Raw genomic sequence first — 25,421 nt, 5'->3', positions numbered from 1 at the left:
ATTTATTATTTCTCTATAGTGAGGGTTGTTCCTAAAAGTTTCCATTCTCTCATATCTTACTATCTTAGTTTGGCTCAAAAAAGGCTTTAGTAGTGACTTGCTGTTTAAAATAGGTTTCTCTCAGCAGTACTACCAATCCAAATTATGCCTGTGGAAAGGGGAAAAGGAGAAGTGATGGTACAGCATCAGCTTATGTATGCCAGAGTGCAAACTGATGCTTTCTTTTCTTGCTGTTTGCAAAAAGTTTTTGCAGAAGAGACCTAGGAAAAGAGTACATTCTGTGAAACCTCAGAAGAAAAGTCCTCAGGGAACAGGGCAAGGAGACAATGGTTAGATGAACAGTACTGGGATGGGGTACTTTGCACCAATTGCATGCCATGCAGTTTCAGAAGTGTTTATGGCAAAAATGCAATGGTGGTTAGATGAATGAAGAATTTCATTTAAGGACAGCACTCTGAGGTTGCATCTGATGCACAGTGTGTATTTTCACGTGTCTTCTCCTATGATTTATGGACAAGTAACAGAAGTTGGCTCAACATTAACATTATCATGTTTTAATGTTCACGGGCAGGAAGTCTATTTTATGATCTTCTGTGAGCTTTTGCCCATTTCTCCATTGCTGACCTACTGAAGTCCACTTGCATTCTGCTGTATGATTCAACTGAGTACTGCACTGCACTGTGGCTCCACAATCCATCAAGAGATTACACAGAATCACAGAATCACAGGGGTTGGAAGGGACCTCCAGAGATCATCGAGTCCAACCCCCCTGCCAAAGCAGGTTCCCTACACCAGGTCGCACAAGAAGGCATCCAGGCAGGTCTTGAATATCTCCAGAGAAGGAGACTCCACCACCCCCCTGGGCAGCCTGTTCCAGTGCTCCGTCACCCTCACCGTAAAGAAGTTCTTGCACACATTGGTGCGGAACTTCCTGTGCTCCAGCTTCTGGCCATTTCCCCTTGTCCTGTCTTGTTTTAGAAAATATTGTGTAGAATTGTTCTTCAAAAACTTTTATTATTTTTCCTTGTGATGATATTACTTCTTGCTTCTAAGTTGTCTGGGTCTGAGGTGACATGAAATAGTTGTTCTTAGGATGGTTGTTTGTCAAAGCTGGAAGTTAAGCTCTATATATTCACATATCGCTCATTCTTCACTTGTAGCTGATACCAATACTCACTCAATAACAGTCTGGTGAACTGTGTTACAGTCAGTATCTATGTCCTAGGATCTCATTATAGTAAATGGAGAGAAATAGATGTCAGCCTAAATTAAACATCCAAGTTATCTTGGTGAGCTTACTATTTGGAGGTGACAATTTCATTTCAGTAATAAAAAAGAAAATGCATACATCAATGTTTGTCTAATGGTAGTGGAAACGAACTCTCCCCTAACCACCTTTGAAAATACTTTGCTGCCTGATTAAAGTCCTTTACTGTCTGTTTCTCTTTTGTCTTTTGATAATTGCAATTCTCTGATAGCCAAATGCTATCATGCTTGTGCTTCTGAATTCATTCTCTGCTTCTCCTACTCTTATCAGGAATGAAGTACACAAGAACTCTGTTCAAAGTGCACTATAAATTTCAAATTGCAAAGACTCATTCAGATCTGGCTTCTCTTTTCTTCATTATTTTAGTGAACTTTCAATAGGGCACATCACTGATTTGGGAACTATTTTTCAGAACTGTATACATATATATGGTACTGAAATTCTGAGGACATTTATTAAGAAAATTTAGGTAAGCTTCTATTTTTGGAACTTCTCTAGCTGTAGATCACTATAGTGAATTACTAAGTACAGTTTTAAAGAAACTGCATTACAGCTACAGTCCAGCAAGCCAACCTTCTGGCACCTACACCAGCTTGTTGCAATAAATTTAAATATAAAAAGCAAAAAACACCACCATATTTTTTCTTACAAAACAGACTCACCAGAATTATTGTAACATTGCAAGTCATGCATGTAGGTTTAGTTAACAATAATAAAGTGTAACTATATATATATATATCAAGATGTTAGATTACATAGAAATACTATTTTCTGTTGTTTTTTTTTTTTATACAACTTATCTTTCTTTTGTCAACAAAATCTACAGCTTTGTCTATAAAATCATAGAATCATAGAATCATAGAATGGCTTGGGTTGAAAAGGACCTTAAAGATCATTTAGTTTCAACCCCCCTGCTATATGCTGGGTTGCCAACCACCAGACCAGGCTGCCCAGAGCCGCATCCAGCCTGGCCTTGAATGCCTCCAGGGATGGGGCATCCATAACCTCCTTGGGCAACCTGTTCCAGTGCGTCACCACCCTCTGTATGAAAAACTTCCTTCTAATATCTAACGTAAACCTCCCCTCTTAGTTTAAAACCAACCCCCCTTGTCCTATCAGTGTTATAGACTGTAAGATGAAATCTCTTCAGGCGGATAACTGTGTTCAAATAGAACTCTACCAAAGAGAAGATCTGCTGTATTGTACTGCTGTATTTTTCAGAATTGTTCATTTCTATCTATTTTATATAAAGAGAGCAATGGAAAATTATCGTCCAATGTAGGTGCTTTAGAAAGTGTCTGCATGTAGATGGGAGAATGGTCACCTGCAATGCAAAATAAATCAACATAAGTTCTCCATAGTCTGCGTTTCAAATGATTCCAGAGACGATCTTTACCTCTCCCAGTAAAACATACTAGTTTTTTTTCCAGTTTGTCAAAATCTGAAGGTGCATTATGTTTACATAGCCTGGCTTTTCATAATTCCAGTTTGTCGTTTGATCTGCAGAGAATTTGAAATGCAAAATAAACACTTCTTTCATTTTGCTTTTGGCTGCAGTTGAGCTGCTCTGACTTTATTGCCAAGAATATAATTCACGTATGTATGTGGATATGCATGTAGAGTATAACTTACTGTAGGGTCTTTGCCAGCCATTTTGCACTCTTCAACCTTGTTTGCTGATGCTGGCCACAAAATCTATGAGGAAAAAAAAATAAAATTAAGTAACATAGTTATTACATAATTTATTTTTTAAATAACAAACAAAAAACTATTGAGTTGCAGAATTTACACTAATAAGTTAACACTTTGATATTTTTTACACTTTGATTAGAAGATTTTTCACCTATAAAAAAAGAATAATTTCTGCCTGTTGTAGGTGTAATAACCTGAAGATAGGTGAAGCAAAGTCTGTAGAGAAGTAATTCCTCAACAGTCCACTTTATGGCCACAGAAATGTTTCTGCAGGCTGCTTTTTTTAAAAGCAGAAAAGCTGGATTTGATTTACCTCTGGAAATAAAAAAGGAGTCTCAAAATGTTTCACTATTAATTTGATTCCTTTAATAAAAACAGTGCCTAGTACAGGCTGAGGAGTTGTGACAGAGAGAGATCACAGAAAATGGCATCTCAGCAAGTGAGAGAAACAGCCACAAACAGAGTGAGATGAAGGTCACACTGTACAAAAAACACCAAGCTGGTGGTGTCTCAGCTATCCAGTTGAAGGCTAAGGTCCAACACAGCCATAACAAAGACTGAAAAACAGTTCAGAGACTAAGTTTCAGAGTGAAAAACAGACATTGTTGCAGGTTAAAGTTAACTCTTTTCCTGTTGCTTTTTCCCTTTGGCCTGAAAATAATAGCACATACCATATTCTTCCTTACAGTTTCTTTCTTTCTTCTTCTTTTTTTTTTTTTTTTCAAAGTGCATCTCTGAATTATCTTAAATCTTCAAGAGGAGTGGAAACTATCAATCCATATAGATTTTCCTTATGGGGCCAAGCCATGCTGAATGTCACTTCAAAACAAGTTAACAGTTGAAAACGATGGCTGAGGAGCAGCTGTACTAGCAGCTTGTTCATCTTGCATTACACGTAAAACAAGTACTAACAGTTCAGTAAGGTCTGGGCCTGGACTTCTGCCTACTGCAAACACATTTTTTTGTCTTAAAAAGAAATGCATACAGTAAGGATATCTTGGATTCTCAAAATAAATACTTACACTAAGAGGGTCTTGGCTTATATTATTGATATTCAAAGACAGAATGTGATCTTTGCTGCCCACATAGATCCGATCCTGATCTTCATCCATTAATAATATCCTGTAATCCAGAGGACTGTGTGATATTCTGTGATATTCAGAGGTCTTAGTCCCTTGAAGCTCTGAAATAGTAAAGACAGGAAGTTTGCAAGTGTTCAGTTGCCATTATCACTTCAAAACTGCAACACTTTTTAAATAAAAAAATCTTTGAATTCAACTAAGGCCAACAAAAGAAGAAAATCCTTTATCAGACACTTAGTAATAATACAATAGTTTAAATGCAATTCCCGGTTTGAATGCAAATTTTTCATATACTAAGTAACTACACATAGCTCATAAAAATCCATAATTGCTGTTATTCAGTCATGTAATGAGTCCTTATTTCAATGGGCACAATTATTTACAGCTTTGGTTTTTAAGGAAGATCATATATTAAATTAATCAGTATTTTCAATCCATTTTGAAATTTATGACAGTGCAGAATCCAAAAGTCAATACAAACTATGCAAGAATAGTTTAGTTGATATTCCTGACTGGGCTTCATTGACAATAGATTTTTGTCAATTTTTTTTTTTTTCAGTTCTTCATCACCATGCATGGCTTATTTAAAAAATAATAAAAAAAAAAGTTGCAAAAATATTAAAGTATTTGAACTTTAGATATCATTTTTTATGTTGTTTGCATATTGGATTTGACCAAACTATCCAAAATGTAGAACTAGTTCTTTTGTTGTTTTATTTCTTCACTTAAAACTTTCTTCAAGGAATTGAAGTGAAAAACATCCTTTGATCTCAGCAGTGCAGGATCAGGCCTGTTTCAGGAATAGCACAAACATTTGTAATGTAAGTATTACTTGCTGTCCTTGAAAAAGATCAGCCTCCCTGTTTTTGCTTGGCCAACATATTTTGGCCTCCATTCAGATTAGTTTTCTTCTCATTAATAATAGAAGGGATATTTCTCAAAAATTGATAATGGAAAACAACCAAAACTTTTATCAATTTTCCTGTATTTAAATGTTTGACATATTATTATGATGTGATCAGGGATATGTTCCCTCTGGCTTTAACAGGGTGGCAAATACAGAATACAGAATACAGATGAGGTCTTCCTAAATTCATAGATCAGGCACTCGGCCCACATCTTATAAACTATATATAAACTGAAAATAAGACTCGTCTCTGTTCTAAAGCCTGTAAGGTGTTTTTTTGTTTTGTTTTGTTTTGTTTTGTTTTGTTTTGTTTTGTTTTTCCCCCTAACCCAAAATCAAGGGTTTTGTTCTATCATCTTCTACAGATAAGGGTAGATAATTTATCAAAAATTAGTCACATTAGATTTTCAGATGACTAGATTAATGTGGGCCAATAATATTTTGGAAAGCAAAACTCTTAAAACAAAAAATATTTCTGGATATTTACTCCACATTAAAAATACAAGGGCCAGTAAATATGTACTTTCTGCAAAACATATTTAGCTAGTAGTACATGTTTTTTCTTGGAGAGGAATTTTTGACAAGCTGGATACCACACAAAGGCAAACTGCAGTCGTGAAGAGGACTGAACTCTCTCTCTTTACTATAGAACTAATGATTGAAAGAACTCTTAACAGAATATGATTTCTATTGATAAATATGATACATAACCCTACTTAATTTTTGTATTGATTATTACATAGCTTCGCAGAAAGATGAAAAATACCTTTGGTGACTGAAAGATATGATGTTTTGATTGACTTAGACATGATAGCTTTCAAGAGCAAATGGTTTCCTACATGCCTTTATTTACGGTAATATTAAAAAGATCATTAATATTTCTATTTCATGTTTTGCTCAGCAAAAGTTAAACATTCAGTCAAGACCTACAGGCTGTGCTTAAGAGTTTAAAATGAAACTGTAGTCATTAAATGTATATGAAAACTGCCCATATAATTTTCAGAAATCTGTCTGCAGTCATTGAAAAATCAATTGTTATATTCTATTTAAAAATGTCTTTATATAAACATTTAGTTGAGACTTTCAAAAGCACCTGGGAGATTCATTCATACTACCATTAAATTTCAGACCCTTTGCTCTCTCTGAAATTCTCAGACTGACCTTTCATAACATGTCTGAGTAGCTACTGCTCACCCTCTTTCCTGGGCGGGTTATTAACTTTACTGTAATGTCTGGCAGCTCTAAAGTGAAATGGAACCATCTCATAACTGTATACTTGATATGCTAGAAAAGCACAGACAAACTGGGAAAGGGAGCAGTTTCCAGCACAACACTGTGTGAATGTGAGCATACTGATTGCACTATATAATGTCCTCCCTTATAGCTCCAGTTAGAATAAACTAATAGTGAGTAAACCATGACTGACATGCAAGTAGCAACAGATACATATTTTCCATAACTGCTACTTACAGAAATCCATTATTTTCCTGGATTTTTTTAGCCTATTTGTAAAGATAATTTTCTTTCTAAGGCATCAGATGGGTACTTTGTTTCCATCAAGGTGCTGATAAGGAGAACACCTTATGACATGCCACAGGCTTATGAAGACTCAATGCCATGTCTATGATGGAAGGTAAACCCTTGAATTCAATAGAATACTGCCCTAAAACAAAGAGTCTCATGAATACCTCTATTTCTTTCAGAGCTGAAGCTTATAGTTCATTGCCTACTAGAGGCCCCAATCAAGTGGGGAGGGAATTTGTAGTCTATAATTATTTTCACTTAACAAAATTTACCACACAATCATCTAGGGATGATGATAATAATTATTTTTAAATTAACTATCTAGATGCTCTTAATTAAAAAGTGCAGTGGCTTAAAAAATGCTGCAAGGCCTTCTACATTCCCTTTTGTAAGATTTTGGAAAAAAAGAGTTAAATATTTTCAGTTTTTTTGAAACATATTTTATTCCCTGCTTGGTGAATTTACCTAGACATTCAAGGCAGTGAGGTCTCTAAGGAGAATAATGCCAGAGACAGATCCTTGGGAATATTAATATTTTTCTATGGCAATCAAAGTGAAGATAATAATATATTATACATGCAAATAATTGCCATCACTTATGATGCAAGAGTAACCTTTGTCCATCCTTCTTTATAGGTCAGTGAACTTGGTTTTGGTTTTCCTAGGATGATAGCACCAATAACAAGTTGATTCCTACTATTAGAAATATGATATGGTTGAACAGCTCTCTTCTCTTCTGAGGAAAAACAATAGCATCAATGAACTTTCTCTCCACAACTACTATTACTGAACTGCACAGTCTGGAGCTTCCAGTGACCAGGAATTTTCTGTGTGCACAGCATACAGCTTACTGAAAATTAGATTAGCATTCTTTAATTATCCTTCTAACCCACCAAATAAAAGTTAATACAAATATTATGGAGAAAATGACTTGCTCTTGCTGAAGGAAAATACATACTTATGCTGTATCTATTGTTAACATCACAAATGCTAAAAGCACTCCGTGAACAAAGCAAATTACAGCTATCAGAGACTGGAAATTCAGGAATGTGGTGATATCTCCTTCCACTGACAAACACAGTCTGTTAGACCTGAACTATCCAAACTACACATGTACATATGATTCACTTAACAGGCAGTCCTCTGAATGCCACATTTCATTACATGACACGACCCTTTTAGCACTTCTTATTTCACATTCACTGCTGTTTGAAAACATAACCTGACCTTCCTAATGTAAGGGATATAATAATCCCCAATGTGTAAGATAAAACAAACCTTAATGTGACTTCATCAGTATAAATCCTATACTAATATGGATGTTTGATGTATACACTATTGAAACGAATGCAATATTTAGTGACACCTTCCTATGCAACCATCCCCAGCCCATGACGAAGGCACTGAGTTTATCCAGAGATAAGATTTGGATGGGCAGTCAGAGAGTGCATGTCGACTTCATAGCATTCAACTGTCTGTGGGTTTCCAGGCTGGCATGGTTTCTTTGAGCCAATCTAGGATGATCTATCAAGCTTTTAATTTAGGATCCCCTGTGGTAAAGTACAAGAAATAATATGTTTTCCTCCTCCTTCTTGTTGGCACAGGAATTAATCCTCAGAAGGTTTCTTTATGGGGAAGCTTCAGAGCAGAAGCACAGATTTACATGCCAAAAAAAAAAAAAAAAAAAAAAGTATAATAAAGTAGAGCAATGGATTTACACACAGAACATTGAAGAGGAGGAATCTAGATTTCTGGAGAAAGGTTCTCCACAGGGAATCTCTACTGCCCAAATTGGCACAGATTTTACATAGCCACAGTGATTTGAAAGTGAGGAAAACTGCACTGTTTTCTTTTATTCCCTTATGAGTTGTGGATGCCACCAGCAGCAGGCTGTGTGTGCATCCAGCAGTAGGCTTGAACACATTAGCCCTGACTTAATGAGACTGAAAGAGCCTCTTAAGTCTCATTATACCGTTAGTATGTGCCAGCAAATGTGCCAGCTCATGCCAAATGTGAGACTGCGATATAAAATCTCAGCTTCTACAAGCAGGAATAGAACAAATTTTCCATCTCCTTTTTTTTTTTTTTTTTTTTTCTTTCTCAAGAAATAAATACTTAGGTAGAATGATGTTTTTGCTTATAGTATCTAATGGAGATGGCACCATTTTATTCTTCAATCATGACTGAACACATGAAAAAATGATTTATTCATAAAGTTAAAAAAAAAGTAAAAAAAAAAAAATTAAAAAGAAGAAAGCCAGAAGAAAGGCTCTTCTTAATTATACTTTTAACATCTTCCATCCTATTCTGCATTAACTAACTTAGCTGCTTTCTTCCCTTCTAGCAGAAATGACTGGAGAAGAGGTATTTAGAAGATACTGGATTTCATAAGATCCTAATGACTTCACCTATTATTTTCTTGCTCTTATTTCTGTTTTTTTCTTTAATATAAGGAAGTAGAAAAAAATTATTATTTTTTACAGTTCACAACACAACTGCATAAAAGTACGCTGCTTATTATATTGCTTTCCAGCTATGAGACGATACACTCTTGACTACTTGTTTATGTTTGCAAAGAGAACACAGTCCACATATTTCCTTCCCAAACCTTCAGAATGTGTCACCTTTGCTCCATCAATATACCTATTCTGTAAAAAATCTGTATTGATTCCTTTCACTTAAGGGAGTGGGAGACCTGCTAAAGCGTTCTGCTGTAGCTCTTGCTGTGTTCAAACTACAAACCAACCCTCAGCCCACTCCCTAGTGAAGCTGATTATAAATGTGTCCAGAGATGTTTGGCCAAAGAGCCATCAGCAGCCAGATGTGCTCCCTGTCAGTCCCTTGTGTGTCTTAACCACTCGGGGCCCAAAAAGCTCAGGTGGACCTTTGACCTCTTCTTTCTTTCTTTATCTCTTCTTCACACATCAGAAGTCTTGCCACTTTTTAAAACTCCATTAGAAGGAAACTTGCCTTTTTCTATGAAGAGGCAATAGGCTTATTAGAACTGGAAATTGTGAGCACACTTGCTAGCTTCTGACTGTCTGAAAGGCTTTGAGTTCTGTTTTTATCTCAGAAAAAAAAGAGAAAAAGAAAGAAAAAGAAAAAGAAAAAGAAAAAGAAAAAGAAAAAGAAAAAGAAAAAGAAAAAGAAAAAGAAAAAGAAAAAGAAAAAGAAAAAGAAAAAGAAAAAGAAAAAGAAAAAGAAAAAGAAAAAGAAAAAGAAAAAGAAAAAGAAAAAGAAAAAGAAGAGTGAGTGTAAGGGGAGAAAATAGATTTACAAGTGCTCATAAAATCAGAGACTAACTAATTAACAAGATCACTTGGAGGATAGGGAGGAAGGGAGTTCAGCAGTACAGGTTGAAACAAGAGCCCTCTTTGCCCAGAGCTAAAACATAATTTGCTAGGAGGAAACTTAAATTGCTGCATTTGGAATGAGGATAAATAACATGGAAATGTTAACTGTATGTAAATGTGATCCAATCTCACTATACAACTTGAATACTTCTTAGCATGTTTGCTAAATAAGTTGAAAATGGAATTTACATATTACTGGTCTATGATAATGAAGTCTTTTATAAATAGAAATAATAGTGCCAAGGTGAAGTCTTTGGAGAATGAGGCCCAGAGGTCTAGTGTGTCTGAAGCACAATCTGTCACCTTGGGCAGCTCAACATACACATTAGGAGCAGTAAAACGCTCAATAGCTCTTTGTGAAGGGGGACCATGTGTTGATAGGAAAACACATACCAGTTAATAGTTAACTTTAAGCAGAGCATTCACATATGTCTATACACGACTCGCTTTTTACAATTCACAGAACACACAGAAGTCCCAAAATCCTGGTAACATGGATTATTAACCTGCTTTTGTTGGAGATTTTCAAAATTTGTTCTGAAAGGCTAATCACTTGTGAAAGAGCTGCTTTATTATGCTTTTCTTAATATTTCTTCCACAACTATCAGAATGTTTTCCTCTTTGATTTGCTGAAAAAGGACAGGCAGACCCTCTGAGGTGTGGGCAGCTGCCAGTTTTGCACAGGAGGAATGTGCTTTCTAAGCAAAGGCAAACACACAGTGAGAGAAAGTCACTTGCTTCTGTGTGGCAAATTGCAGCAGCATAGCTCTGTGGCACATTCATCAACATACCATACTCCATCAGGTTAAGTGCATTTTTATTGCAGCTTTATATTATGAAGAACAGACAATATTAAAATGCTGACTTGTTTTTTTCTTTGTTTTTGATTTACAGAGATATTGTCATGATGAAATCATACCACATTCCACAACAGAACCTGGAAAAACATCAACATTTTCCAAACTGCAGTTGCATAGCAATTCCAAGTCTTGCCAAAGATTCCAATATTGAGATTACTTCATTGAAAATTATGCACTACCACCCACACCCTTCAGCCACACAGCCTCATATGGCTATAGACACTTCAAGGCATAATGTTCATCCACTTATCTCACAGTAAACGTGGAAAAAACCCTCTGAAATCTCTATAGGTATATTTTTGAAAATGCTGAAATGTAGCCTTTTTATTTTTTAATAGGCAGAGTGCAGTTATAATTGTACTGGTCATCAGCTTTATTCCTTAGGATGACTTGGGGGAGAGAAGGGGTGTGTGTGTGTATTTGTGTGTGTGAAAAGATGTCTCAAATACTGCCACACTACAGAACACACCAGAAGTTTTTGGTCTCATAACCAAAGAAACAACCTTGGCAAGTGTGGAGGTCTGCATGAACAAGCCAACTGGTTTTAAAATTACTGCAGCTGAAGTAGCCATATTGGATGGCAGCCCTCTCTATGCCTTGTGTAGAAAGTTAACTGCTCTTCAAAAGCATAGTAATGAAGATTTGCCTCTTTTGCTTACTTTTGAAACAAATGGAGATGAGGGGTCCTTGCCACCTTGCCTAAGGTGTTCTGTGTTGCTCCACAAACAGAACTACTCTCATCCTCTAGCCTGTGTGCACATGGTGGCTTTCCCATTGGCATCTGATATGTTTTTGTTTTTTGTTTTCCAGATTCAGAAGTGAGAAGCTTTAGGCTGCCAAATATAGCAGTAGTTTTGACATGAAGTGAGTTAAAAAAAATCAACACATCCATGGAGAAGTCAGACACGTTCCACTGAGATAAGTATATCTTTTCATTGTAATCTCTTGTGTCTTCTTGCTCTCTCTTATTTTTTTTCCCCAAATGAACCAGCAATTACATTGCTGGAGGACAGGCTGTGATTCCTTGCGTGATCCTCATTCACATGCAGAAGTGTTCCAAGTAGCTATCAAACTAACTGGCCAACTGAAGCCTTTACTGCATGCAGACATGAAAACTCTTTGATCCATGTTTAAAAAAAGATATGAGAAATGGAAGAAAGGAAATTATTAGGATCGTCCATCTAAAAAAATGATTTAAGACTTAAAACAGCGCTATTCCTTACTAAAAACTGGCAGAAACATGAGTGAGAACTCTTCTCCCCATTTGTTCATCTTCATCCCTTTTATCTCTGGGAGGAGAAAGAGGTCTGGGTGGACTTTGTATTAGTTCTGCATCTCATTCACGCTGATATTATTTACGGTAAAGTAAACTTTTTTAAGTTTAAGTTTGAGTACCTACTTGCTGCCCATAGACGGGAGACAGCTTAGGGCAGCTGGGATATTTTTGCACGTCAAGGAGGGAAGGAGAGGAGCAGGGAGAGTGTAAGTAAGGTTGAATGAAAGGTAGGACATTTTACTGCTAGAACTGTCTCTACAAGTTTACCTTCCTGTTTCAGTGTAATATTGTTCTTTGGAGTTTTACTAATAAATATAATGAAGATATGTTTTGTCCCTCACAAAGCCTGACAAAGGCAGCCGCTCTCAAAAAGTGCAGTTTTCAGGAGATAATAAATTTTCATTGAACATTCATGGAGAACTGGAATAGAGAATTATTGAATATTGCAAAATCTCCAGCACCTTAAATAATTAAAGTATAATATTGGTCTTCTAAATTATTTTCTGACTGAGAAACTTTTCCACTTCAAGTCAAATGGAGAGTCTTTCCTTTTCTCTCCATGCATATTGTTGCTATGTTGCAGAATTATGGCCAGATAAAATAAAAATTCATTGAGAAAAAAATAGCTCAATCACTGAAATGTCATATTATGAGTTCTGTAATAAAATATGAAATCCCTTCACTGTGGTGAGATAGACGAACTCGTTTCATTATATTTATTTTCTCCTTCAAAGAACAACCTCCTCAGAGATTCAGCCAATCTCTCCATATCTAGGATTGGCATTACTGCCCATGCTGCAGTAATTCTTATTTTTATTGATCCAAAGAACTTCAGCTGTGTTCTAAGCCATGCCACATTATCCACAGATTTCCTTCAGAGGTCACTTCTTGCCCTTATTCTGAGTAAAAAGGGGAGCTTAGTATATGCAGGCTTGGTTACAATTTCATTATTACTATTATCGTTTTAATCAAATTAGGATTAGCTAACAGGCAAACATCAGACATAAAGAGATCAAGCTAAATCCCAAGTTAGCTTAGCTTCAATTCATTCTTCAATAAAATAATGTTAAATTTACTCAGCCATGAGCTGAGTAAGGTTTGGAAGGCAGCATTTCACATTCAAAAGAATTTCACTAATAAATTCATTTCAATGGACTGGTAAATTAATGGGTGATACTGTTAGACTCTGTCAATACTGAATACGGAGGGTTGTTAGTAAAAGAAGTTATCTTTATTAAAATAAAGAAACAGATACATGGAATGGTGGTATGACAAACTAGGTAAACTGCTGCTTCCATTTGTAGAGTATTTTCTTTTTCCCTTTAAGTATCAGTATGTCAGTAGATTATGTGTATATATTTCTTGTCTGTATATTTGAGAATTGTTTCTATATACTAAATTACCAACTTAGAAAGCTACCTAGCTACACTTGGTTAACAAATGGCATCCCTCCTTCAGTGAACCTTCAACAAACCTCTACTCCAGCATGCTGCCAGATGGGTCATTATACTGGAGATAACCAACTTTATCAAGACAGAAAGCCACACTCGATTCCAGAGTTCTTTCACAGTTCTATTTACCCTAACCTCCTCTTGACATTTTTATCTCTAGAACAAAAATATAAGAATAGTAGAAAACTTCTCCACAATATTCTTCATTTCATTTCCTACATTTATGTGTTTTCTTCATGGTTAAATCATCCCTTGTAATCTAGTTTGGCCTCTTTGATTTTGCATTCAAGAGGAGGCCACCCAGCATTTTGCACTGAAAGCAAACAAGCTGTGTTCAGGACGTGGGTGTTTGAAAGGTTTCCTGAAGTCAAGGAACTCTTGACTTGTGAGAAGAGTAAAGGCAAAGTCTACCCTTAAATATTTCCCTTATTTATGTATGTATGTATGAATGTTGTATGTATGTATGTATGTATATTAATACCTATCCATTCCTATCAGAACAGCCATGTAGTTACATCAGATTGCATATTGATATTTTTTCCAAATAACTTGATATCACAAACTGCTTCACTAAACACAGGATTTGGTCATGTCTCCCAGAGGATTTCAGAGGCTGGACACAACTGGAAGTTATTAATTTCATCATCAGTGTGGACTGTGCTGCTCTACACTCTCTGATTGTTATGAGTATTTCTAGTGGTAAATTAATTATGAGAGGTTTTTTTTTCTTAATGTCAACTTCAGAAACAAAATGTTTCCAAAAGTGTGCAGTGAATACCATTCTATTTATGCTTACTTTATTTCCCTATGGATTTGGGAGCTGGAGGGTGGTCTGTCACTATTAGGTGCCTTTTACAAGATGTGGCTGTTCCTATTGCTGGCTCAGTTGGAGTGAAAGAGTGTTACACCCATGCTCCATGGGGAGATGTGTTCAGTAGGTAGCATGCTTGCTGTTTAAACACACTGAACATAACCATATTTCATTCTTTTTCACACCATGAAGACTGACACAAAGAGTGAATTTAGGAGCACATTCCAGAGCTGCATGCTACCATCAATCTTCAAGTGATCACCAGCTGGTATTTGGGTGCACAATAAAAGTCATGTTTACTGGGCTCAGCCTGGTGGATTAGAGTACACTCAGCTTTAAATCCCACCCTAATGGTATTTTGCTTTTTGACTTAAGACTTGTCACATAAACATATGAGTTACATATGTAAAGTGGAGTTAACAGTTTACTGTTTACTTTACTGAATTGTTTTTGGGTAGTATTTAGTAATGTACAAAAGACTTTGAAATTAAATGAAATAGCTGGAGGAAATTATTTCAAGTGTGTTTCACATGCAAAAAGGGAGACTTTTTTTTGTTTGTTAATCTTTTAAGTCCAGACTCTTCAGGCGTAATAAACTCAGCCAAAACTCTGGTTTGGATTTAAGAGATAACTTTTATGCTTTTCTGTTTAGATTTCATCTGAATGGGAATCCATTTAAATAAACAAATCTTCTGCAGTCACTCACTCCATGTTTAAACTAGACTTGCCATATTTATTCAGCAGAATGACCATCTACTATTTGGCCTATAGAAGGGAAAAGTATAAGGACTGCCCCTTTTCCTTGTCCATAGATATCAAAAAGTTTTTGAGAAAAGCTACATGTTTATATTCAACTCCGAGTTACAAAGAATTTCATGACCAGAACTGCACAACTTCTAGATAATTTTTTAGGCTCTAACAGGAGTGAGTTTTTAGTTCATTTGGGCATGTTGATCATCAACAAAAAGAAAAATGAAGATAAATGGTAGCTTCAGATAAAAGAAAAAAAGATCCAAGAAAAGTAACGTATTCTGAAGTATTTTATGGATCTCTTACAGTTTCAGCATAGAAAGGAACGAAGGACTGAGAGCACTCCAAAAAGGAGGGGTATTTAGACTCCGGGCAGACTAAAATTGGCACACTGCACGAATAGGATAAGAAGTGGTAGTGGATAGGTGGATAGTACAGGATAGAAGTCAACCACGGTCAACCACTTAGATTTGTAGTAAACGATTAATTGTACTAGAGGATGATGCAACTGCCTTCAATACATAACTCGGTATACTTGATTCTGAAACAAAACAAAATTACACTATCTTTAAAGTCAACTTTATGCCAAAATTCATAGATTGATTCCTTTGTGAATGCCTTGTACTCATATATTGGAGACACAAGCAACATAATATGACTATTCATTTAAAGCGTAATATAAGAACACCAAGAACAAAGGAGACTTGTTTCATGGTCAGAAAAGGGAACTATAAGTCAGAACTCCCGGGCACTTGCTCTCTGACCTTGAACAAATCTCTCACTCTCCATTTATGCCCATCTAACCATCTGCTATATGTTCTACTATATCACACTTACCTGCCTTTCAGAATTACTATCAAGTTCAGTTAATGCATGTTGAAAGGAAAAGAGGAGAGGAGAGGAGAGGAGAGGAGAGGAGAGGAGAGGAGAGGAGAGGAGAGGAGAGGAGAGGAGAGGAGAGGAGAGGAGAGGAGAGGAGAGGAGAGGAGAGGAGAGGAGAGGAGAGGAGAGGAGAGGAGAGGAGAGGAGAGGAGAGGAGAGGAGAGGAGAGGAGAGGAGAGGAGAGGAGAGGAGAGGAGAGGAGAGGAGAGACATTTTTATTTTCCAGGTGCTATTCTAATTCATGTTTCTGCTAATGATTTGAGCTTATTGCATAATATACTTAAATCACTCCATTTTACAAGTACATATGCTTCAGTGTTTTTGCCTCTTACAAAGTAATGCTGCTTAATGCACAATTCATTTCAGCTCCATTAAACAGTGTCAAAAATTCTACTGTAATAGAATGGAAATCTCCACAATAGAGAATCATGTGATTCTGAAAGAGTAAAGAGAGATAGTAGTAAATGATTTTCAGACTGAATTTGTTTACTAGAGGCTTGTTAACTCAATTTGACTTGTCCATGAAGAAAAACGCAAACAGTTACCTTCTGAACTCTTAGCTTGGATTAAAAATATTTTTTAATGAGCTAAATCTTTTAAGCTAGTATTTAGAATTTTCACTACTATGTTTACTTATATCTACATTTTTACTAGAACTTGTAAATAATTTCACTTTCATTGCATTTCACTATATACTTCAACTGTTCATCAGTTATTAAAACCTAAAAGTAAATCTAATAACTTTTATTAAGCTAATCCTTCAGAGCTGCTCCCCTTCCTTGCCTCTATTTACTGCTCAGTGCTGGATTGCTTTTTGGTTTAGTTGCACTGAATGATTTTAGAAGTGGAATTTCTTGCATCAGAAGTGCAGAAGAAATAATTTCAGACTATTCTTACATATTTCTGGCAGCATTATAAAGACTAAATATTAACCACTAAAGACTGCAGTCTAGAGATATCTGTCTTTCTGATTTGTGCTACAGAAGTTATCAAATCTATTCCCTCTTTTGGGAATATCATTGGACTGAGAATTATGACATTTCATGCAATTCAGGGTTTTACTGTCACTGACCTGTTGAGCTCATTTTCCAATACTTTTCTCCTAATTTCCATTCTCAACACCACTAAAATCAACAGAGATCTACTGGTATAAAATATGCCTAAAGCATTAGAAAGCAATTCTTAACTCTCCAAGCAAAACCAGCTATCAGAAACAAATTATCCAAATTTAGCAAATTTACCAGTTGGCTGCAAATTAAATTCCAAAAAATGTTGAAATATGAGCTCATGGTGAGAAATGACCTAGAAATACAGACCACTGGACTCTACTCCTACAATTACAGCTGAACTGGAGAATAAACAATAGTTCTTAGTTATGTGATTCTCAGCTTTGCAATATGTGTCAGACTCTCACTCTAGTAGTGCAGCCCCATGGGGGAACTGAGAAGAGCACAAGTCTCTAGCTTCTTGGAAGAATATTAGTCATCAAAAGCCTTTCTGTTTAATGCTCATGACTACCACAAACCATTGGGTAGATGTTGGTAGGGCCTACCCATGCAGCTTGTGAAAGGATTTAGGCTGAGAAACACCTTTGTGTTAGACAATCCAATCCAAAGACACAGACAGTACTGAATATGCCCACTAGTACAGCTTTCAGTGATGAATATTCCTGATTATGAGTGAGGCGGGATTTTCCTTTAATTAATATTCTGAACTTAGGTTGTTAATTCTCATCTAGATGTCAGTTTAGATTAAAAAATGTTATGCTGGTTATGTTTTATGTTATCCTTCCTTCCTGTACTACATTTCCCTTACTTGAACTTTTGGTGTGTCTCAACTAATGTCATCTCTTCTACAGTTAAACCTAGTACAGCAATGCCATTTTACCTTCCAAAATATGACTACCAGAAGATTCACCAATAGCTGTTATTTCACAATAAAGAAAACATTCTGGAGTTTGATGAAACATTTTCCATTTTGTTCTTTAGCCTGTTTCTAATAAGCCATCCTTGAATAGTCGTGCAGATGTGATGTGGTTACAGTCAGACATTTAGTGCCTGATCCAAATTAAAAGAAGCAAAGATGGCTGATCTAGACTTTTCACTGCCTGACAAACAGCCTGTCCCTTTATCAAGCCAAATCAATGCACGGTTTTCTGAAATAAAGGATAAACTGAATACATTAGTCCACATTGATTTCAGTTTGTTCTCTGTCATTTATTGCAAACTTCTTGCAGGTTCTTTTTTCCTTCCTTTCCTTCCTTCCTTCCTTTCTTAGAATCATAGAATTGCTCAGGTTGGAAGAGACCTTAAAGATCACTGAGTCCAATCACGAACTAACCACACTATCCTAATTCTAACTCTAACTTCCACTAAATCATGTCCCTGAGCACCACCCTCCCCTCCTCTCCTCTCCCCTCTGCTCCCCTCCCTCCCTCCTTTCCTCCCTGATTAGGAAAGAAGCCCGAATAGTTCACTCAGACTAGACATTTAACATTTAAGAGACAACACTAGAAGTAAAACTGAATCTTCAGTAAGATAAAAATTGAACAAAGAGGCTTTTTTCGGCTTATCTCTTTCCTCAAAGGCCAACTGTGACAATGATAATTAAAAAAAAAAAAAAATAATCAATAAAAATCTAAAAACTGTTAACTAGGGGTTTTGTTTGTTTCTTCATTTCAATGGTGGAGTTTTTAGCCATGGAAATGAAGATTCGATTCCTTGTATGTTGAATATAAAATTGCATCACAACTTCCAACCAGGACAAAAGCAAAACAAACCCCCCCAGACAGTGTGATTGCCATGACACATTAACTTGCTGGATTTATAATCTTAGAAGGCAAGTGACAGTTGAGAAAAGGAAGGAAGTGAAGGCAATAAAATATCTGCAATTTGAATACATTTACATTTATTTTTTGATAACATTAAATGCTGTTTAAGATCCCTCTGCCCGTCACACGCTAGGAAAATGCAAACCAAAGGTCCTGGAAACTCCATTTATAGAAGCATTCAGAAAGGGACTTTTCATAGAAGTAAAAAATATTCATGAATAAATGCAAGTTCAGTCAGGCTGCGTGTCACTGATATTTACAAGCTGTTCACAAAGAACTCTGCACAGATCTTATAATCAGTACAGCTTCTGCACTTCATTTCTGCTTTCTTTCCTCCAGCTCTCTAATAAAGCACAGCGGTACTTTTAGCTGGCATGAAATTGCGGGCATCAACTGAGGTGACAGACAGTTCAGATACAAGCATGAACAATACTATGCTTCCAAAATCTGGGTAGCATTTGTTCTGCAAAATTGTAAAATGCAGTTGCTATAAGACCATTCTGTCCTGTGCACTGGTTCACAAATTATTTGTATTCAGCAAAAAATCTGCTTAAAGTAGCTGACTTTATCTATTCAGTTACAAAATATGATATTTTAATCAGCCGGTAAGATTATTTATGGCTATTGTATTATTTTAATTAAAATAAAGCCTATCAATTATTTTAATTAATAGTGGTAGCATGTTGACGTGTCTGTAGTGAATAAAAAGTGTAATTTGTTGAAACTGTATCTTCTGATGGAATGGTATTGTTACTCAGGGGACAGTACTGGGCTAGATTTAATTGAACAAAGAAAACTATGTCAATAGCCTTGGGAAAAGCCTTCTAATCATTAAAGAGCAAGCATTTCAACAAGCTTGCCTGTGTACTGAAAAAAACCTAGAAGTAGAAAAGGCATAAAATAACTGCTGATGCCAGTTAAGATATGAGAACATAACAAAATACATTACCACTCTGGAATAGACAAAGTATTAAAATATTCCCAGAATCTCATCTATTCATTATATGTCAAGCTAAAAAGCACTTAATTATAATGGGTGTGTATGTCAGAATACAACACTGTGATAAGGGTCAGGATATTTCTGATTCCATGTCATGCCATGGAAGACAACGTTCTTACATCTTTTGTCTGCTGGAGAATTCATTAAGCTGCCACATTTTTTTCCTGTGTCTTCCCTCTAAAATGATAGTGAACAGTTTCTCAAAGACCTCCCTTTTAGCTGTCCTTCCCCAGGTTTTTCATAGTGAAAAGAACACACATTTCTGGCAACAGGGACCTTTTAGATTAATGTGAGTTTGGCTGCTGACCAACTGTGCAACTGTGGGTGCATCATTTAGATCTCCTTTTTTTCCTTCTGGCTTCAGTCTCTCGTGTTTATTAAAATCATAACCATTTCAGGACAGGGCACAGACAGTTTATGAACTTCTGTGCAGAAGGGCAGGGACAGTATGTTATATAACTGCAGTTTATTGCAATATTAATTCAAAAAAGTTTTATGGTGGCTTAATGGAGTTTGCACAAATGCTCTTTTGAAACTAGGTTTTATATAGTGGCTTAGGGTGACAAAATTTAGGTTCCCAATACATGTTTCAAACAGTCTCAGAGCAATATTCATTTAGGACACATTCCTTCAAGTTGCCTTCAGTCTGCTTCATTCTGCTAGCATACCAGATAAATACATTAACATTGCTGTTGAATCACTCAGCCACATTAATGACTCAAGCCAAGGCCAAATCCTTTGTGGCAGTTAGGATTACAAACAATCTAAGCATCATCCTTCGGAACAAATAAACAGGCAAGGAACACACAGAAAAGTGATATGTAATGACTGCCTTTGAATATTAAGCAAGGCAGGTCAGTGGAAGGTCAAAGATCTTTTCTGTGAAGCACAAACCACCAACCCAAAGTCAGGATTGCCATTAGGTTAAAGCAAGCCGGCAAACAGTTGAAGAGGAAGAAAGGCAAGTGTATTCTTTCAAAAACTGACAGCTTCATCACCCTTTCTGACTTGGTCAATACTTATACAATTAAGAGAGGGCTTAGCAAATCCATTTTAAGATTTCTAGGTTATCTGAAGGTAGGAACACAGTTTGCACCACTTTTTGTTTTTCAGTTAATACATTTTTATCACAAGAAGACGTGAATTTTCCCATACACAGATAGGGTAGGCTTCAGGAGGTCATGCAGTCTGTTGCAGGCATTTGCCTTTTAACTACTAAAAGCTCCTTATACTCTCACTAAGAAAGAAAAATGACTTAGAGCAGGGGGTAGCTTAGATTCTCTGAAGGGAGTTCTAGAGGAACCTGCCTTGAATTAATGAGTTGAAAAGAGATCTAAAGAGATGAGGATCTAACTCCAATTCACCAATAATTCTCAGCTCACTTAATCTGCATAAGGGCACACGTAATAGTGTCAATTTCCCCTTAGATATCAAGGCTGGTGGAAAGCATAAAAGATCATGGGCAATTTTTAAAACACCGGTTCCCATAGGTCAGTGATTCTATTTTTTTCCCTTTTATGTTAAAATGCTGCATTTCATTTTAATTCATACAACTTGACCTGTTACAAACTTGTAGGAGTCATTAGCAAAAAGACAGTAACAAAGTGTAGCCTTAATTAATAAACTTCCACCTTCCTTTTATGTCCTTGTAATGTGTTTATACGTTTTCAGAGCTTAACTGTCCAATGTAGAAATTTACAGATATGTTTGCTCCTGTTGTAATCACTAAGACTCACAAAAGTACACCAAGACTGGTGGCTGTATTTTCAGCAGGACAAGGTTAAAAGATTAAAAGAAAATAAGAACTTCTAAGATTTCAAACAGGATACAAGAAAATAAGAGGTAGATTTTCATCGGCTACAGTTGTAATATGGCCTCCACTAAGGTATTTAAGCACTTACATTTTAACTGACAATATAAAAAAGCATTTTAAAAAATGCAAGTTAAGCATGTTTAACTGCTCTGTTGGAGCAGCCATTAATTTCAGGTATAACAGGAAAGAATAGAAAGACAATCACATAGAAGGAAAAAAAAAAAAAAAAAAAAAAAAAAACAGAACCAAAACCAAAACCAAGGAAATGAAAACACTGAGTTAGTTATTACTGAATGGGAAGAGTGATGTCAATGATTTTAAATGCATATCAATGTCTTACTGAAAGATAAGAAGATAAAGTTTAGCTTGATATTGTAAATATACACTGGGTTGTCACAATTATGTTACTATCCCAGCAGGAGATACAATCAACAAGAATTAGGAGGGTCATGGAAGAGAAAAAAGAACAAAAAGAAGAGAGGAAAATATCACTTTAGAAATAAGACTGCCAATGCAGATGAAAATTGGTTTGCACACTGTTTTCCTCTTGTTTCTATGCAATCTTGCCCGCAGGCATTTAAGGACAGTCATTTTTAAGATTCTTTCTGGGTTAAGGATATCCTTAAGGATGATGGAAGGATACTCTCCAAACATTCCAAATGCTAATATATCTACCTGATACTTTATTTTGTCTGACAGTGATAATTTATGTGAAGTTCAAAGCAAAACTACAGCTCCATACAAGTTGTATGGAAATATAAGGGTAATCTCTGTCAGAAATAGCAGTACATTTTTAAGTAAAAGAAAAGAAATTAGAAACTTAAAGAGGGAAAATGACCTCCCAGTAGTACTAACTGCCAAGCCCACTATGATGTCCCAGGAGATCAAGGGAGCACCTTTCTCTAAGCAAAGAGAAATAATTTGGGGATTAGGCATCCCCTAAGAGGCTGCATGCTGCAGAGCCAGGATCCCTTCTCAGAGCCCCAGTAAAAATCTCCAAAGCCTTTCCAATGTCCTTGAAGGGACTAAGTATCCTGGATCCCTACTTGCATGTGCAGCAAACTAACTAGGAGAAAAATCTTGAAAACCCATCTTTAAACATCCATTAATGGTTTATGGTTTAACTAAAAACGTCTGGAAACACAATGATAATTTATATTTTGTTCATGGGTTAAAATTATGATACTGAGTGACCAAGAAATGAAATTTAATCCAAAGAAGTTCAAATTTTACTGTCTGGAAAGGATGGGTTTGTTATATGAGGGCTGCCTCAGAAGAAATGCTTCCTATTTCATTATGTTGGCCCACAGCGCTAGAGGTGGATGCTGGTGGGTTAATAGTAGAGGTCAAACCTTCCCACCATTGTTCCATTCCATTTTGTTGTGACAGATGGCAGCAGAGGGGCAGTCTGACAAAATGAGAGAGGAGCAGAATGGAGAGGAGGGAAGGAGAAGAAAAGGAAAGGGAAGGGAGGGGAGGGGAGGGGAGGGGAGGGGAGGGGAGGGGAGGGGAGGGGAGGGGAGGGGAGGGGAGGGGAAGATCTTTCCTGTATAAACTTTAAAAAACACACACACACAAACACAGATATTCTGGAATCAAGGAAGCATGCAATCTACTTCAGCACCTTGCTGCTGAAATATATACCTGCTTTCTGCAATGTACAGGGCCACTGATCACTGTTTAGTTTTCTGATTTGTCTTATCTGACATTTCTTACTCTTGCTGTGTTTAATATGCTGTGCACAGAATGTATACAAAGCTTTTTGTTATCTCTGTTTCCTATTAGCAGAGGATTTATGTCATTGCATTAGAATGCTATTGCAATGAATAAACTCATCACCTCCCTGAAAACAAAAACAACATGAAGAATAGGAAGAAAAGGAAAAGAAAACTCAGATGTACATCCAGAGAAAAAAAAGTCCTCAAGTTCCTAAAAAAAACTATATTTTGGCCATGTATGTATGTCTTGGCTACTCAAATGTCCCAAACAAAAAAATATGAGGGCTCTGGCCCAAAAAAGAAGAATAATTGACATTTTCAACACAGGAGATGTGCTTCAAAGAAAATTCAGAGAGTGAAGAAGAATGAATGTTTGTGCTCAGGAGCAAACAGCAGGACACACTGTATCCAGTTAACCCTGCCATCCTCTTTCGAGACATCAAAGTAGGGTACAAATGTTTCATTACCCTTTATAAATATCACTGCTTTCAGGAGTATTACACAAGCCAAAAGTTCAGAGAATGTTGTTGTTTGTTTGTTTGTTTGTTTGTTTGTTTTTTCTTTAACAAACAAACACACGGCAGAGAAGAAGGGTTCAGAGAAATGTGAATAGAGAGACATAAAATATTTTATGCTAGCCATTGGCCTACAACAATAGGAATGAGCAGAAGCACAACTAAATCTAATTCAAGACTTGCTTCTAAAGGAGATCAGGAACTAAAGGCTTAAGAAAACAACATTTTTAGTACAGCAAAAATCATAAAGCAGTCATGGAAAATATCCGCCTCCTAGTAAGAATAGTAGATGACTCAATCTCTGTGAAATAAAACAATAAAACCTTTCTATCCCTCCAAAATGAGGCCAATCTACTGAGAATCAAAGAAGTTTGGCATTTTATTCCTTGAAATCTTAGTGTGGATATTGGTTCCCACTATTCTTTTATGGTTCAGCTGGAAGAATGGCGGGATATTTCAGCCCTGGAAGAAGGGCTGAAGTATCATGAGACTTGTGGCAGTAGCTCCTGTTTCTTCAGAACAGCAGTAGTTGGATGTTTCCTGAAGTTCTGTGACTTTCAGAGTTCTTCCTCTGACACAAACTGAAACATGTCTGAAAGATAGGAAATTAGCAATGCTAATTTTCCCACAGGGCCTGGTCCAAGCTCATTAGACCTCCCAAGTTTTTGTTAACACTCCAGGCTCCCCACACAGGGTCATGTGAATGGTTACATCCCCACACCAGGGCATTTGCAAAGGGTGTGTGGGGCGTGCTGGTGAAAATATGAAGCTAAGGATTTCTGCAAGGGAGCATGCCTTCCAGAGAGTACTCCCAAGCTCTTCCTGCTATGTAATCTCTGGTCTCTGCTCTGCGATCTCAGTTTCCAGTGCAGCAGGACAGTCAGCTGGGTTTGGCATGCATCACTCCGGAGGCAGCAGAGAGTCATGACATGGAAGGGTTAGATGTGAAGGTGATCATGCGAGTGAGCCTTCTGTATAAGGCACATGACTTATTAGGTATAGTGTTAGTGGCGATAGAAAACCTTATTAAAAAGCTTAATGAAATACAATACAGCTAGATCAGTTGCTCAGAGCCCTGTCCATCCTGACCTCGAATGTCTCCACCCACCATATCTCTGGGAAACCTATTCCAGTGCCTCACCACCCTGACTGTAAAAATCGCCTTCCTTATATCCAATCTAAATCTCCTCATTTAGTTTGAAACCAATTCCCCTTGACCTGTCTAAAGAGTCTGTCCTCCTCTCCCCTCAACCCTCCCTTTCGATACTTAAAGGCTGCTCTCAGGACTCTTCAGAGCCTTCTCTTCTCCAGGCTGAACAGCCCCAGCTCTCAGCTGGGAAGGGGAGGTGTTCCATCCTTTGGATCATTTTTGTGGCCCTGCTCTGGATGCTCTCCAACAAGTCCACATTTCTCCTGTACTGAAGACTCCACATCTAGACATAGTACTCCAGGTGAGGTCTCACTAGTGCAGAGTAGAGGGGTGGGATCAACTCCCTTATCCTGCTGGCCGTGATGTGATGGCCATGATGTGAAAGCTGGCAGTTCATCTTAGTGAGTTTATCAGTAGCAAACCAGATCTTGACTTTATTGAGTCTCTCCCCATCCATATAACAACTGACTGAGCTATAAAAATGGGCTACGTAATAATGAGGTTTTTGATAATGTTTCCCAGCACAAATGTTTCACAGTA

The 25,421-nt window shown here is 36.8% G+C and overlaps 1 protein-coding gene across 5 annotated transcripts in view; it reads right to left on the bottom strand.

The window, feature by feature from the left end:
* The window catches only part of SEMA3C (semaphorin 3C), a 117,230-nt gene that overhangs the window by 44,269 nt on the left and 47,540 nt on the right, over positions 1 to 25,421 (bottom strand). For all 5 annotated transcript variants that reach the window (XM_031591947.2, XM_031592173.2, XM_031591864.2 and 2 more), the window contains 2 exons: positions 3,982 to 4,142; positions 2,900 to 2,962 (listed from right to left, as the gene is read on the bottom strand). In XM_031591947.2, the coding sequence (XP_031447807.2) occupies positions 2,900 to 2,962; positions 3,982 to 4,142 (224 nt within the window). The remainder of the gene's footprint in view (positions 1 to 2,899; positions 2,963 to 3,981; positions 4,143 to 25,421) is intronic.

Source organism: Phasianus colchicus, chromosome 1 (genome assembly GCF_987193195.1).
Source record: "Phasianus colchicus chromosome 1, bPhaCol1.hap1.1, whole genome shotgun sequence".
NCBI lineage: Eukaryota > Metazoa > Chordata > Aves > Galliformes > Phasianidae > Phasianus > Phasianus colchicus.
The sequence above is the reverse complement of the archived record's forward strand: the minus strand, read 5'-3'. Positions and strand labels throughout refer to the sequence as shown.